A 17,274-nucleotide genomic window follows, 5' to 3' on the forward strand; every position below is an offset into this window, starting at 1 on the left:
ACAAAAGGAGACACTGAACACATGCATTCATACTTTGCCTTTAATTATGTTCTTCAATCAAACACCACAACATTAACGGGTTCAAACAAAATGTATCCTAAATCATGCTTATTTACATCCAGGTGTTGGTATCTTTTCTGCCTGGTTTCAGGTGTGTACAGTGCAGCATACAGTACATTCCTGGCGATACAAACTCAGTCCCAGCAGAGGTCACTGTTGCCCAATTATTACAAGTATATGTATAAACATTATTACTTTGCATGTTGATATTGCCCAAATGAGAAATTCAGAATTTTAAACGATTTCCTATGACAAAAATCAATAGTTTAAGCATGATAATTATTTATGACATGGTTTTACTTATATTAAATACATTACAATGACACATATGGAAAAATGACATATAACAATAGATTTAAACTTCCAGTGTCACAAGTATGATAAACTCTTTACCCACAGAGCCTTGAAGTGTTTCATGTGTTTCAAGTGTCGCCTTAAAGTGTTTCATGGGCGTTTCATTACAGGGGAAGCTGAAGGTGAGGACTATTTGGGATACGAAAGGTGCCATGAAATGGAATTAATGGCCTTCGAGTGCTGTCAGAAGGGAGTAGAGGAAAGTAGGAGCACAGAGCGGGAGAATATGCAACGGCAACAGAGGCAGAAGGTGGAGCAAAGTAAACACCGGGAGAAGGTCTTTGAGGAGGAGTTGAGGAGGATAGAAGAAGTAGAAAAGGTAAAGCCCCCTCCAGAGAGACATAGCTTTATATTTTATTTTAATTTCCATTGATAGTGCAAGATATGCTCACTAGGTAAAATGCTTGGCTAAAATGTACGTGTTCTCATGGATTTTTGTCAGGTACCTTGAGTTGCACCCACATCTAAGACTAAGGCTAGTTACAGACCCGACATTTAAAATGCGACTGGTGTCCTGCAAGTTGTATCCCTTCCATTTTAACTTGACTTCTTCTGTGAGGTTAAAGGCAGTTTGCATCCATGATGTTGCATCACTGCCACCTTCAGGTCTTTATTTTAATTCAGTGTCCATTCATTTAAGGCTGTTTTTAAGTCCAGTCACCCTCAAAAAACCGAAATAACCACTTCTTCCCCTCAGCACTGTCTCCACATTCTAATATACTGTTAACCTTGTCCTCTGCCTTCCCTATTTTCCGTAATTGTGTTATAATTTCTTGCCTTTCTTGTGTACATTTCCTGCATGTTAAAAGGACATGCTCTACTGTCTAAGCCTCATGGCATTGATAGTGTTGGATATTTTCCGATTATAAAAAGTATACTCTTAAGGTTGCTGTGCCTTATTCTCATCTTGCTTATTATTACTTGTTCTTTCCATTTTGTTCCCCAAATTCTTAACAAACCTATTCTGTTTCTGATTTTGTGTAAATGTCTCCCTTTTGTTCCTTTTGTTGCATTATCCCAATTTTGTTGCCACTTTCTGTTTCACCTTTTGGGAGAGGCTCCAGCATTTTCTATTTGTGTTTTGTGACATATTTCAAATTAGGGAGGAGGAGAAGGGGGGTTGGAGTAGGCGCACAGAGTGGATCCGGGTGTGGAGTGGAGTCTCACTATGGCTCTTGGGCAGATCCGCAAATGCCAAAGTCTGCACCTGGTTACAGTCACAAACATGGCTGGACTGTAATATTGTAACAATGTGCTTTTGGCAAGATTTGAGGTTTTCCTTTTAATTTTATTTTTGTGATTCCAGCACATTTCCCAATGTCACCGCTAGTAGTTTGTCCACCACAGTTAGTGTTGACTCCACTCCAGGATCCGGTCCGTGTATCCACTTCAACTGCACCGTGATAATATGTGTGTCACAAAACATTAAAAAACAAATGTAAATGGATCCACACGTGACTCAACCGCTACAGTAAATGAGTGTTTAGACGTTTAACATTTGTAAGTGATTAAAAACATAAAAATGTATTTGATCACATATAAATGGTGCTAGATTTATTAGTAAAATGCCATTGCACATTATTGCTACACTGCTGCAACTGCCTGTACTTTAGCTTCTATCTGCCCACATTGGGCTCACTACACAGTGGAAGGATGTTGTGTAAATACATAACATATGTTTTAATTTGAATTTCCCCTGGGGAATTAATAGTTTTACCTTCAAATGGTTCACACAACAGAACTAATACATTATTTGTAGATGGAAAAATATCTTTCTATATTGTTTGCATCTAAAAGGCTATAGATTTGTGGATTGTAGTTTTTACTCATCTTTTTCCATTTGTATTCCTTCCATATGTAATGATCTTATTGTATTATTACATCTCGCATCCAGCTTCAGCAGAGCGATTTGGAGTTCATGGGGAAGAGGGCTCAGCTGGGACTGGAGAAGGAGCTGCTGCAAAAACAGGTGAGATGACTCAAGTCCTTTGTGCCGATCTACAAAAATGTAGAACTTCAACTTGCTCGGCTATCACTTCCACAATGAATATTTTGTACATCCTATATTATCCAGGAGCTCATCAGGATCCTCCAGAGACAGGTGGAGGAGGACAGGAGAGCCTTCGAGGAGGAGCAGGAGCAAGAGAGGAGGCGAGTGGAGGCACTTCACTGGAAAGCAGCGGTCACCATCCAGGCCGCTGCCAGAGGCCTGCTGGCACGACACCAGAGGGAGGAGAGGAGGAGGAGAGAGATGGAGGAGAGGAGGCTGAGGGAGATGGAGGAGAGGAGGCTGAAGGAGATGGAGGAGAGGAGGAGGAGGAGAAAAAGGGACGTGCAGGAGCAAGAGAGGAGGAGAGCTGACTACGAGAGAGCCAAGGAGGAGGAGAGAGAGCTCAAGCTGGAGGAGGAGAGGAGAGCCAAGGAGGAGGAGACAGAGCGCAAGCTCGAGGAGGAGAGGAGAGCCAAGGAGGAGGAGGAGGAGAGGAGAGCCGAGGAGGAGAGGAGAGCCAAGGAGGAGGAGGAGGAGAGGAGAGCCGAGGAGGAGAGGAGAGCCAAGGAGGAGGAGGAGGAGAGGAGAGCTGAGGAGGAGAGGAGAGCGAAGGAGGAGGAGATAGAGCGCATGCTGGAGGAGGAGAGAAAAAGAAGGGAAGAGGAGGATAGACAGAGAGAGGAAGAGGAGACGAGACGGAAAGAAATAGAGAGAGAAATAGAAGAAGGGGAGAGGAAGAAAAAGGAGGACAGGAGGCAGAGTGAGGAAGAAGATAAAAAGGAAGAGAGAAGAGAAGCGGAGAGGAAGAAACTGGAGGAAGAGAAGGAGAGGAGAGACAGAGAGGAAGAGATGAAAAAGGAAGAAACAGAGCGAAGAACAAGAGAGGAGGAGAGACAAAGGAGAGAGGAGGAGGAGAAGAAGAGAGAGGAAAAAAAAGAGCGAAAAATAATAGATGATGAAGAGAGGACGAAAGAGGAGGAGGAGGAGAAGAGGAAGATGAAAGAGGGGGAAGAGGAAAGAGAACGAGGGGAGGAGGAGCGAGAGATGGAAAGGGAGGAAGTAAAGAGCTCAGCAGAAGAGGAGTGTGAAGGAGAGGAGAAAGACATCAGATGTGAAGAGGAGGCGGAGGACGAGGATGGGAAGATGAAAGATGAGGAAGATGAAAAAAAACAAAGGGAGGAAGAATATGAGAGAGAGATGGAAAGGGAGGAAGAAAAGAGTTTAGCGGGAGAGGAGAAAGCTGAAGAAGAGGAGGTGAAGGGGGAGGAAGAGGATAAACGGCCAGCAAAAGAATCCCAGGAGGAGGTGTTTAGCCCTGCAGTGCTGTTTCTGCCTGAGCTGATGGAGAAGAGGAGACTGTCCTGGATGAAGAAATGTGTTCCCTGGTCCAAACTCACCTTCTACAGCAGGAGGAGGGCGATAGGCTCGGCCCCCGGCAGGAGGAGGGCGACAGGCTCGGCCCACGGCAGGAGGGTGACAGGCTCCGCCCCCGACAGGAGGGGGGCCAGCGGCCTGCCGCCGCTCTGCCCAGACAAACTGCTGCAGGCCGTGTCCTGGAGGGCACTGCATGAGGTTTGTGTACTCGTGGAGGTGTGATATTCTCTTTCCCTATAATAAGAAACTTGACCCCTCTAGAATGCAAATGTGGGGTCAAACATAACTGGACTTCAAATTAGTTATGTTTGCATACGTTTTTGCATATTATTTATGAAGCTGGTAATTGCTCACTAATAACTCAACCAGATAGTGCGCACAACATGTAGGCAAAGTGCATTGCAGCAACCCAGGTAGCTGTAATCACTTACTGCATGTCTCTCCCTCTCTCTCTACCCCAATATTTTCCATATCTCTTCACTGCACTCTATAATAGAAAAATTGCAAAGACTTTCCTGGAATTTAAATTGTTGATTCAAATATTTTCATTTAAAAAATAAAGCCAAGCAATGAAGCCTCATCTGGATACTTTTTTTTTGACCCATCATAAACCTCCTATAGGGTCCTACAGTACATTTTGCTGGGGAATTCAAATGTATCAGTCATTATTATTACATCAAATTTCAAATGAAAAATACTTTCATAATTATTGTTGTTAGAGTGTAGTTTAATAAAAAATAGTTATTCAAAAAGTATTGTTCACTTGGAATTTGATGGATTTATAATTTAATTGAATAATTATCCAAATTATCTAAGAACGTTATTTGAGCACCAACTGCCGTTGTTGTAGCTGTAGTTAAATCCCTCTCATGATTTATACTTTTGATGCAAACATTTTACTGCATAGGGACAACTCAAGGGTTACCTTGCATGCCATGTCATTCAAATGTTTAAATCATCTGACAGATTTCTTCATGGATTAGTGTTCATGCAAAATAATCTATTTTGACATTGCTTCTAGATATGTTTTCTCTTATCTATGCTCTCTCTCTCTCTCTCTCTCTCTCTCTCTCTCTCTCTCTCTCTCTCTCTCGCTCTCTCTCTCTCTTTCTCTCTCTCAGGTGACCACGGTGGTTCTGGAGGACCTGCCAGGCTGTAGTCTCTCCACTTTGGCCCAGTGTGTCCTCCTTCAGTCCCTGACGCTCAGACGCTGCGGACTCAGAGCACTGGAGGGCCTCGGCCCGTGTTGTCGGCTCCGCTACATTGATGTACAGGTGGATCATCATTCAGTATGTGGTTACTAACACATATTTTCTTTTTCTATTTTTTCTTTTTTTTTTTTATGAAAAAATTCATGCTTTCAGAGAAATTCCATCAAAAAGCGTCCTTAAACTTGTCAAACAAATCAAGGTAGAGCGAGAGACCTGCAATGGTATTTTAAAAGTATCCCTTAAACAGATGAATTAGGAAGCTCCAAACAAGTGCAATATTGACAAGAACTTTGATTTCATTTGTCACAGGAAAATGACATCACGTTTATAGACTGTGAAAATCTGTCTGATTTGCGGGTGCTGCGCCTCGGCCACAACCGCCTGACGTCCATTCACGGTTTGGTCGACACTTTCAGCCTGGATGTTCTGGAGCTATCCCATAACTCCATCACACGCATTGGTGAGCCCTGCTGCATTCCACACTATCTTAAAATCTAAATAAATTGATATAGCTTTTTACAACTCTACATGGATGCTGCTTGTGGTAGCTGCCCTCAAACCACCATCGAGGGGTATTTGGATGAAACTGTGATCGTTGACACCTCCGTCTCTGAGTTCATGTTCCCATCTTCTGTTACAACAATGGTGTTCCTCCAAATATCCTTACTGAAGTTACTGAAGACAAGTACCAGGCCCATTGCAACATCCCCCCATAAAGATAATATAATAAATATTAGAGTGGAGCCGAGGAAATTACTGGGTGACTTCGACAACAATCTGAGCTAGTGTAAGCAATTAGAATTACACCAGGGAATGTAGTTGACAGCCCTTATTTTATTTATATTATTTACATTAAAAGTGATGTTATTACCAATTTCACTTGGACTTGAACTATCAACAGCTTATTGTATTCTATAAAGTTATTCTTTTCTATTCTATTTTATTCTATTTGGGAAAACTCTTCCACACTCTGCCTATAATAAATCACAATTGAACTATGGCAAGTACACCGTTTTAGCTCAGATTCGTAAACAGGGTAGACTGTTTTGCTGTTTTTAGGGAATCTCTCAGATAATAGGACAACCTGTTGGATCAATATGACCCATTAAAACTGAATGGTGTAAAGCGCTTGTTCAGCATGAATATAAAGACTGCCATATAATCTATTTCTTCATGTTCCGTTTGAGACACAGAGATGATAGCTGGGTGTCAGAAAAGCAGAAACCAAGTCACTTATCTTTAACATCTCACATATTTGACATGGCTCTTGCTGTCAGATTTTAGTGATATTTTCAGACCTGTATCATTATTGGCGATACCCTAACCCTATAAGTTGTGGGATAGAATGTACATGTAATGGAAAGGTTTTGGGTCCTCTGGGCTTGGTAGTCTAAATTTTAAATCAACCTCAAGTAAATCTGATGTACACCACAAGAGGGAAGCATCTACCTCCTTTTCCCATCCAGTGTTCCAGACTCCTCTAATTTGTATTGAAATGTGACTTACAGTGTGCAGTCACTCCGGGCTTCAGGCCAAAGTCATGAATAAATTTTGGCCGGGAGGCAGATAAATGCATTCTACTAAAACTTTTAGATTTGACTGGACCACTAAATTGAATCATCATTCATATCATACGTATAGGGGGCCTTTTAGTCTGCCTCATTTCAACTACGCTCCCAGTTTACAATTTATATGCAGTGAGTCTGCCTCAACTGTGCCATCAGTTTGGTGGATTTGTTGTTTTTCTTTTTGGACCTGCTATGGTCTTAAGCTGGTCTGGAGTCTATGAGAAGATTGCAGAGGTTGATGGTAGACCACAACCAGCTGATCAGCACCAAAGGCCTGCAGGAGGTGTACACACTCCTCCACCTCAACTGCTCCCACAACCACCTGACCTGGGTGGAGGGCCTGGAGAACTGTGCCCTGCTCAGCACTCTGGACCTGAGGGCCAACAGCCTCACAGAGGTACGTACGCACCACTGAGGTTCACTTTGTTGAATAATATGATCATGTAAAGCACTGTTTTTTTATTTGTTTTTTTATTTTTTATTATCGTAAACACAAAGTAATACATTAACATCAAGGACGGAACAAAGAGTAGAGCTATTTTTTTTCCTCCAGAAGAACTGCAATCCTTCATTGAATTCTGTCAGACAAATCCCGAGCCGTGTAGCGGGATACAGAATCATTTCTCAAAAGGGAAAAGACTTCAGTTGTTTGAGGGATGAAGGCGGTGGTAATCTGCTTCCCACTCTTGGTTCTGATGAGGTGATTGGGAAGGCCAGGGAGTCCTGGAATTTATGAAACCACCCTGGAATATGTTTAGCAGTGTGTATGTGTATTATCATCCTAGAATATGCCAACACCATAAGGGAAACAGTGTTTGCACCATGGGTTGCGCCTTACCTCGTAAAATGGCCTCATAGGCCATTACACAACCACAGAGAGCAATAATTGGACCCCAGACAAAAAGGAAATGACACTTCACTTATGTTGGCAACAATTAAACTGTTATTTCCTAAATTGAATTGTATGCACTTTTGAAAGTACAATGATTTAAAAATGATATACGACCATATATAAATATTGTTGTATATAGATATAAATAATATATATAAATATGGTGAAATTTGTAAAAATGGGGGTCGGTGCAGTTCTAACACAGCCACTGGGTTTCCCCACACGATGAAAGAACACAGCAGGACTAAATCGACTGACATTGACGGATGGGCTCTGGCGCTCATTGCAGTCCCTGGTACAAAGACTGCTCCATCCAGAACGGCCATTTTTCTAACCCCTCTGTACTTCGTAACGACTTGTGACCCCTATTTGTCCACCAGCCTCCAAGCCTGAGGAACCATGTGCTGCTCAGAGAGCTGCGACTGGAGGACAACAGCATTTTCTCCCTGTGGTGCCTCGGTGCATGCTGGCTGCCCCTCATGCATCACCTCTCTGTGGCCCAGAACAGGTACAGTACTGTAACACCCATAACCCACAACCCCAATGTGATTTTAATGCTTACCTATATGTCCATGTGTTGGGTTTGTTTCATTAAACTTGCTCTAACTAATTTTACACCCAAACAGAAAGCTCTTCTCCATCAGGAGTGATATGCCTGTTATGTAAAACTGCATTATAGTGCTTATTTTGAAGGGGTGTTCAGAAAATAAGTTATTTTGGTGTGTTTGCGTGCTGTCTTTGTTTTTCATAGCATTACCCAGCTGCCGTCTCTGTCTGCCTGTGTTTCGCTGCTCAGTCTGGATCTCAGACACAACTGCCTCTCAGGTAAGAATCCTGATCAAACAACTTCTGAATCCAGTTTTCTGGAAGTCCCATAAGTAAGGCCTGTTTATTTTGTTTGTATTTCTGTTTGAGAAAACCCTTAGATGCCCGCACTGCTGCTTAGCAATGCGGGCCCCTGGAGCCAATCCCCTCCGCATGTGACGACCACAGGCCTCTGTTTTACTAAACATACTCATGGACTGAACATTCAGCTTAACCGTTTGCAGTTCTCGTTGCATTCCATCTGTATTCACACAGACCGTCTCCCTCTGTGCTCCTTCACTCCCACTCGCTCGCTGATTGATTTCGCTAAACGATATTCCTAAACGATATTACAATAGCCATGAATCGACATGCCCCCAACCTTGTTTTAGATGCAAACCACCAGAAGCATACCATTTCCTCAATTTTCTTTCAACCGTCGTCACTCTCGTTGTGGGCTCCCCGCCAGCGGCCGAGGTATACGTATAACTCAGTGGAAATAGCATGCATGAGGTCATGCATGGCTGGAACGCATCTCCATTCATTTCATCCAGTTAATAAAGCTCCAGAAACAAGATTAGCCGGCGGTGAAAAATTATAAATGTGAACTCGGCTGTAAAATAGACTGACAAGAAGAACGTTTTCTTCTCTCTCCCTCTTTTTTTTTTTTTTGTTTTGGTTCCTGTCACAGATCTGGGCAATGTGTGTTGTAGTCTAGAGGGATGTCCACTCCTGAGAGAGGTCGAGCTCACAGGGAACCCTCTGGAGCAGGAGGGCGGCTGGAGGTAAAGCACGGTCATGTTTTCCTGTGTATTGATTGTGCGCACGTCTTTACAGTATATACAGCATTCTTTGTTGGAGCGGGCGGTGTGTGTCAAGTAAAACATCTTGAAATTCTGACATGCTTTTTGAGTAACACCTGCTACATCACTTTATCCTGTAGGTGTAACTTTTTGCAGTTCTGCGCTGTAATTATTGCACAATAAATTGAGTGCAAAAAGATAGCAGACATTCTGGCACAGTTTTTCTCTGGAATATTACTTGCTGTGATGGATGTCCAGAGAGAAGCCATTGGTCCTTTATCAGAGGAGTGAGGGCGGTGTGGTGGTGAACGTTTTACCGGGGCCTCCTGAACATTCCAGCAGATCACAACGCTTCCGGTCGGTCCACCTCCTCGGATTTGGGCCGTGATCTGTGTCCGCTATTGGATTACCCTGACGTGCCACCGGCCTCCATGCGTTTGTACGCTGCATTAAGTGGCAGCAATCCCCCAAATGTTGATTCAAGAGAAAAAAACATTATCTTCTTCTTTGCTAATTCAAGTTTCCTTCACCACCTTGTGTCCAGATCAGGCAAAAAAAAATTACAATAATTATCTACGTTCAAAATGTATTGTCTGTGTGCACAGCTAAAAAAAATCAATAAACGTAATATTAGATACCTCCATGTGATTGGAAATTAAATGACACGTCTATAAGTTGGAGCCAAAATAGATGAGGGTTTTAATGTGCTGTCAGTTTTACACTACAGAAGGTGTACTCTTAATACATGCTTTTCCTGTACTGTAGTTTAAAACAATACCTGTTGACACTGAACATGCACAATAACTGTATGTGATAATATTATATAAAATGCAATGACAAAATTTAATCTTAAAAATGTTAATGATAGATTTACTCATACTCAACCGACTAAAATGTGGGTGACCTCCCCTGTGGATATTTTTCCTTCCTTAAGTTTCAGATATGATGCAATCTAAATATTTGATTGACCTTCACCTCACCTCTAGTGCCAACAGTGGAATTAGCCCCCCAATATTTCCCCTCTCATGCCCTGGGCCTTTCATCCCCAGCCAGCAAGAACAGCTGCTAAATTAAAGCACCACAAGGCCAACGCTGAGAGTTACACTCGCTGCGAGCGAGAGAAAGGGGAGGAGAAGAAGAAAAACTCTGGGCCTGATTAATTAGCCGGCTTTAGGAGCCCGTGTTTTGGAGGAAGTCTTCACTAAATGAAATACGGGCCCGCGTTCCTGAACAAGACAGAGTGGAGGAAGAGCAATGCAGCTGGAGGAGTGCGAGTCAAGAGCAGTGTTTTCTCACCAGCGGAGGGGAGGATTGCGCCCAAATTAATTTCAGATGAAAAGCGGACTCTGGGCGATGAGCGCAGAGCTGTAAGGAAAGACAAGAACTCCCGTCCCACCGGCCCCACATGAGCAACTTTCCTTACTCTTAAGAGTTTCATAAAGCCTTCTTTTACGTTTCACAAAATAATGAAGTTACATAGGTTACCATTAGTCCCTGTAGTAGTTGGCAATCATTTTACAAAGGCTTGACAAATTGGCAATTCTAAATTGGATAACAGTCTCTCAAAAGACAATCAGAATGAAATGCTTAAAAACAGAACATTAGAAATATTGAGTCTTTATTACAGTGTTGAGTCTATAGTAGGTTCACTGTTCCAGCTTAACCCTCGAAACCCGATTCGACCAATTCTTTAATGAGAGTCATTCATTGCAAACATCAACAGCTTGTGGCACCTCGTTCTTATGTATGCACATCAGTGTTATCTTCTCCCTGAGTGTATCTAAGTGGCGTCCATTGCTTAATTGAATTACACCCCCCGCCTCAATGAGCTCATGTAGCGATCAAAGGCCCTATTTGGGTTTGGGAGCTTTATTCAAAAGGGGGCTCGCCAGACAACATGCCCGAAGGGCTGGAACCTAATCCTGATCTGTGTCGGAGAGATCCAGTGAGCCACATCAAAACCCCTGTTCCTCTGACAGTGCACAGATTCAGTGCTGTGCTGCGGAGCTTTGTGGTGGGCTGGCAGTGCCGCACCAGCCTCGTCTGCTACTGGCATAAACTTTACAACATTATTTAGTTCCAAACAGTCTTGAATCAAAGTGTAGGGCCTCCGCAAGGGTTCCAAGATGTCTTTCTGCCATCTGCGTAGTTCATGTTTATTTCATTGTTTCGGGGACTTCATTTTTTTCTCTCATATTGACTGTTGTACGAGGACTAACATTTTTGATGCTTAAAGGGGACCTTTTATGAAAAACTCACTTTTTCAGGGCTTGTGCGCATACATTTGGGTCACTGATGGGCCTACCAGCACACAAACTGTGAGATAAGACAACTTGGTCAGTTTTTTTGTGAGCTCTCTATTTCAGAAAACATGTGGTGAAATAAGCGTTTCAGATTTGCAGCCCTTATCAACGTAATTTAGGGCTTCAGTAGATTTTAAAACCACCCTCCATCCATCCACGGCAGTAGAATAACAAGTGCCGCTGGGAAGACCAGCACAAATCTTTTAAAGGAAAGTGGAATTAATACCAACTGTCCGTGAAGAAATGCAGACGATGGAAATGTAAGTATTTAAAAAATAATTCTGCTGTTTGTTTCTTTCAAAAAAAAAAAAAAGAATAAGGAGACGCTAGATAGACTGTAGGCTGCGGCGCCTAATCCGCTGTGCCTTTCTCCAAACAAAACCAATAAAAACCGTGTGTTTTTATTGTAGATTGATTTTTTTGCTTTTATTTTCATTTACATGAAACAAACAATCCCTGTGTGCAATGTCCCCCACAAGCTTGGAGAACGGCGAAGAAAGTCGGAACAAACTTTTAAATTTGGTCTTGTAGATCTAATATGAGTGAAGATTCAGCGACTGGATTGCTTATTTCTCGCCTCAAATTTGATCAGAAACAGATATTGGTGGACTAATAAGGTGAAATCAGTTCATATTTACTTACTAAATACAACGGAACCTGGAAGTAAAGCTCATACCCCATTTGCTCCAAGAATCCAGAACGTGTGCTCAAACCCCATTGGCTCACAGAACTAGGGGCCTTATTTTCAGCTTATTTACATTTAAAGTGGCACACACTGAAACAGCCCATTGAGAACAGGAGGATCATAGAGGCATGTCCGAATGGCTAGAATGCATAATCGAAAGGGTATTTTCAGCAAAAGTAAAAATACAAAACATGTTTTGGAGACCTCAGAGAACTATATTAACTTTTTGAAAGGAGTATAATAGGTCCCCTTTAAAACTAAAGAACAAAATGGATCTTTCCTTTAACAGGGCTACCTCCTAACTAATTTATGGTACTAGTATCACTAGATTCAGTGTGAGGACACTCATTTTTTTAAATATTTGGTTAAGTATGGTAAAACGCAAAAGAAAATTCTTTACGGCCGGAATGTTCAGGTTTACAATAAGAAAAGAAAAATGCACAACGGCTCAAAATGTTTTGAATTGATAGGGTGAGATAAATCAAAGTCCTTCTTTGGACGTGCGTTTCTGCTTTTTCTAATCCATGTGCTCCAGGAATCAGTTTAGAAAAGCCTGGTTGTTTAAATAGTTGCCTTAGTAATAGTAGCCTTTGTGGACTAAAGATGTGTATTTTCTCAGTATTTTTTTTTTCTTGTCTTTCCCTTCTCTCTGGTGTTGGTTCCAACTCTGTGTTCTTCCACTGAGCGTAGACCACATTTGGCCAGCGCTCCGTTCTCACTCTGTTTCTCTGGCAGATATTTGGGATTCCTCAGCCCGCTCATCTTAGCCCCAGGCAGACTTTCTCTCAAACAGTGCTCCCATCTCCTTTAAAGTGAGCCGCAGTCACCACCTAGCAGTCCGTTTTCTATCCAAAGTGACTTACGATGCCCTGACTGAACTTTATTATTACTTTTATTGTTGTAAATTGCACGTGGGCATTTGAAGCGCAGAACACTATGCACTGCACACGTGCACTGGATGCATAAGAGAGTTAATTCTGGTCACATTGAAAATTATTGGTTTATTGTTCTGAGGATGTGTGGTTTACACAATATTCAACTGGGACACTAGAATATGAAAAGGGATGTAGATTTGAATCTAAAGTTAATCACATTTAAGAAGAAGAAGAAGAAGAAGAAACAGTCTTTATTCATCACGCAACACACCACACTATAACACATGCTTGCACACATTTAATCAGAAAACTGTGAGTGGTCATGTATTCTTAAATTCATATAAAGCTAACAAAATAGTGAAAATGGCTGATTGATTTATGGGACTTATTATGGGACTTGACATAGTCACACGGAAAGTTAGAATGATTTTTTGTTTAATTTAATTTAATTTGATTTGATCTTAGCCGTCATGTCTTCACATTCCTCAGCACTGACAGAATGCCCGTGACTATCAGGGGCAAATTTCTCCTCTTTCCGCTGGATCTAGAATGTCAAACTACTGAGCTTTTCAACTCTTGTACCCTGTTCCTTTGATTGGCATTCATCTTCTATTTACATGCTGCTCTTGCATTACAAAATGATTTTTTTCTGCACAATGATAATACTACACCGATCAGCCACAACATTAAAACCACTGACAGGTAAAGTGAATATCATTGATCACCTTGTTCCAATGGCACCTTTCGAGGGGTGGGATATATGAGGCAGCAAGTGAACAGTCCTTGAAGTGGATGTGATGGAAGCAGGAAAGATGGTCAAGCGTAAGGATTTGAGCCACTTTGACAAGGGCCAATTGTGATGGCAAGATGACTGGGTCAGAGCATCTCATAAAACAGCAGGTCTTGTGGGGTGTTCCCTATGCAGTGGTTTGTACATACCAAAAGTGGTCTAAAGAAGGTGAAATTACAAGTTGGTGAAAAAGTTATTGCTGCTATGATAGAAATGTGTCAGAACACACAGTGCATCACAGCTTGCTGTGTGTGAGGCTGTGTAGCCGCAGACTGGTCAGAGTGTCCATGCTGACCCCTGTCCACCTCTGAAAGCACCTACAATGCACTCGGGAGTATCAGAACTGGACCATTGAGCACTGGAAGAAGGTGGCCTGGTCTGATGAATCAAGTTTTCTTCTACATCATGTGGATGGTCGGGGTTAGGGTCTGATCCGATGAAGCATCTGTGGGATGTGCTGGAACAACAAGCACGATCCATGGAGGCTCCACCTCACAACTTGCAGGACTCAAAGGATCTGCTGCGAACGTCTTTGTGATAGATACCACAGGACACCTTCAGAGGGGGGGGGCTACACAATATTAGAAGTTATTTGTAGTGGTTTTAATGTTGTGGCTGATCGGTGTATATTAGAAATGCCACAGTGAGGAATCTTGCCCAGCAGTTAATAAACCCATCACAACAACACCGCACATTTTACAACAGAGGCGAGAGGAAGAGGAGGAGGAGGAGGAGTGTCCCCGTTATGCATGGGACGCCTTTTTTGTTTCAGAGTAAAAACGGAGTAAAATAAAATACATCTAAAAAAATCCCCACCATGTTCTCAATATGTTATTGAGAGGAACAGGGACGAGCAGCAGAAGGGAGATTGCTGTCGCAAATTACACATGGAGAGGGAGACAGGTCCCGATCTTGACCTGATCTAAGGTCTTCTCTAGCCTTCTTTCTCTCCTCTCCTCCCGTGATAACACGCTTAGCATTTTACAAATTAGAATTTTTTTATTTGAATTTGAATGTGGGCGCTGATAATGAAAATGAACTATATAAAAAATAACGATGGTGGAGGCGGTGGGAAAGTAATGTATCGGCGTATACCAGAACAACATATGACATCGGTATTTCCGGTAACTGGGGGAACCCCTGTGTATATTGAATGAAACTGAGCTCATAGAATCAAGATATTAAAGTTCGAAATGTGAGAAAGGTCAGATCTTAAACTGCCTATTTGATTTTAGAAGCACATAATATACGCGATGGCATGTGATATAACAACTTCATCTGCTGGAATACATTATTATACTACCCATACTTGGCACAAGAAACTATTCAATATTAAACTACATTTAAGCTCTTCATCATTGACCCCAGAATTCTCTTCTCCTCAGCACTACTCTGCTGAAGGCAGTCGCTGGCCTGAGGTCCATCAACCGTGGCGAGGAGAAGCCCTCTCTATCGCCGCCTGCTGGCTGGCACCTCAACTTGCCTTCAGGGAGTTTCCTGGCCTTCTGTCAGGCTCAGCTGAAGCAGAGCTGGGACTTGGAGAAACAGCACTGCGTGGAACTCAGGTACCATTTTCTGACCTTTAGATCTTTTCTCACTGAAGCATGAAGTTAAGTTTGATGGGGTTGGTTGCTTTGGCTTTGTGCTCTGATGTGAACTTGTGTTATAGGAGGTTCCTCACTTGATATTCCCAGTGATGTACACTCGCTCATGCTCACCAACTCTCCTCTGACAAACAAAGCCAGGTTTCTACACCCTACTTTAATGGCACAGGGGATAATTACATCACGTCCTTTGTGTTAACAGAGGTGTGTGCGGAGCCAAATAGAGAAACATCCTAGGGATTCTGTGTCGCTTGGAAAGGAGGGAAATGCACTCGCTTGAAAGACGATGATTTGATTTGCCAGTCACTTTCCAAAATTATAATGCGCAGGACGGCAAGGTAGGAAAAAAACAAAACAAATTGTACTGGTGAAGCCTGGTTGTTCTGAACACGGACACAAAAAATGAGAGTGACAGAAACTTATTCACAGCAAAGTTATTTTACTCAAGATCTCTTGAGTTATCTTACATCTTTCTGATGGTCTTCCATGTTGTGTGGATTGAATAACACACCGCCAGAGATGATCAGGACGGTCAGGAGTGTCAGCTAGCTACTGTATCCCCATGTTATACCTGATGTACAGAACAAAACTGGAACCAAACATAACACTTTCAATATCACTGTCCTCACACACACACACACACACACACACACACCCACACCCACACACACACACACACACGGGCATGCACTCACACACACAGGCACATAAACACACACACACAGGCACGCACTCACACACACGCCTACCACAAACGGACCACCAACACTTAAAACGCCAGTCAGCGCTCCACTTGTCTTCCTGACCCTTCAAATTCTAAGACAGAGGAGATGAAAAGTGGCGCTGGCTCCCCCGGTGGGTCACACCGAGGACTCCTGTGACTGGGGGCCGTGGAGCCCGCCACACCCGCATACCCTTCGCTCCCCGCTGATTCATTCCTCGACGCCCCCATGTGCCCTCCACACACTTACGGCGCCCTGGCCAGTGAACAATGGGCCATTCTGGCAGCTAAGCAGGGACTAGTGCAACCATTTAACCCCTGACCCGACCTAGTGTGAGACGGAGGGTGAGGGAGGAGAGAAGAGGTGGCTGCCATGCTGGCTGACAACAGGCTGAATGAGGATGTGTGTCAATGGAACTCTGTGACTCTATTGCAAAATATCCCACAAATCAAAAATCTGATGCCAAAAGGGAAGTTAAAGACAAATATCACATATTACAAAGTTACTCTGCGTTAGAAGTGTCTAATGGTGGATTATATGTTTTAGTGACTCCTAATTGAATGGGCTTAGTATACGCTAAAAGTAACTGATCGATACCATCAGTTCAGCGTTGGTATCAGCCGACCCAAACTGCCTCTATCTTTAATCATATTATTAACTTTTTCAACTTTTAGCTGGTGGTATAACATCTCTGGTATTACAAGCAATTCAATGACAGAGAGTGCAGTAAGCTACATCGCCATTAAAAAAAATAATAAAGATATGGCCCTGTATCTCAGAGTTAAAATGGAAACGTGTCAGAGAACTGTAAGACTCTGGAACAAAGCATAAAGAAGCTATTTGGAAAACTTTTCTATAGATTCTACTTACCTATTCATCCATTCTGATTTATTATTAAATCATTTGTTTGTTTATTTATATATTTACTTAATTATTTATTTGTTTGTTTGTTTTATTTGTTTATTTATTTATTTATTTAGCGGCTCCACATGAAATGGAATAGAAACAAACCTTAGTAGTAACCTGCTTATGGAGGGAGACACCTTCCGTCCTTCAGCTTTAATTCATAAACAAGAACATTAAGAAATTCTTTGTGCGTGTGTGCTTTCTGGCGATTTCATTCATCAAGAGTTGCCATTTGCGGTGCTGTAGAAGGCCTCACGCATTACCTTAAAATGAATCACTTATAAATGCACTTTCCCTTTTTCCCATCTTACTTGCCCTTTATTTACAACAAAT

At 42.4% G+C, this 17,274-nt stretch overlaps 1 protein-coding gene across 1 annotated transcript in view; it reads left to right on the top strand.

The window, feature by feature from the left end:
- Window positions 1-3,601: 3,601 nt before the first annotated feature.
- Window positions 3,602-17,274, top strand: part of lrriq1 (leucine-rich repeats and IQ motif containing 1) — a gene marked incomplete at both ends in the record, with an annotated part of 30,889 nt that continues 17,216 nt past the window's right edge. The window contains 8 exons of the mRNA XM_080002913.1: window positions 3,602-3,994; window positions 4,900-5,052; window positions 5,299-5,449; window positions 6,761-6,954; window positions 7,830-7,957; window positions 8,201-8,274; window positions 8,945-9,038; window positions 15,095-15,274. Coding sequence (XP_079859039.1) covers window positions 3,602-3,994; window positions 4,900-5,052; window positions 5,299-5,449; window positions 6,761-6,954; window positions 7,830-7,957; window positions 8,201-8,274; window positions 8,945-9,038; window positions 15,095-15,274 — 1,367 coding nt within the window. The remainder of the gene's footprint in view (window positions 3,995-4,899; window positions 5,053-5,298; window positions 5,450-6,760; window positions 6,955-7,829; window positions 7,958-8,200; window positions 8,275-8,944; window positions 9,039-15,094; window positions 15,275-17,274) is intronic.

Source organism: Zeus faber (assembly GCF_960531495.2).
Source record: "Zeus faber genome assembly, chromosome: 6".
In the NCBI taxonomy this organism is placed as follows: domain Eukaryota; kingdom Metazoa; phylum Chordata; class Actinopteri; order Zeiformes; family Zeidae; genus Zeus; species Zeus faber.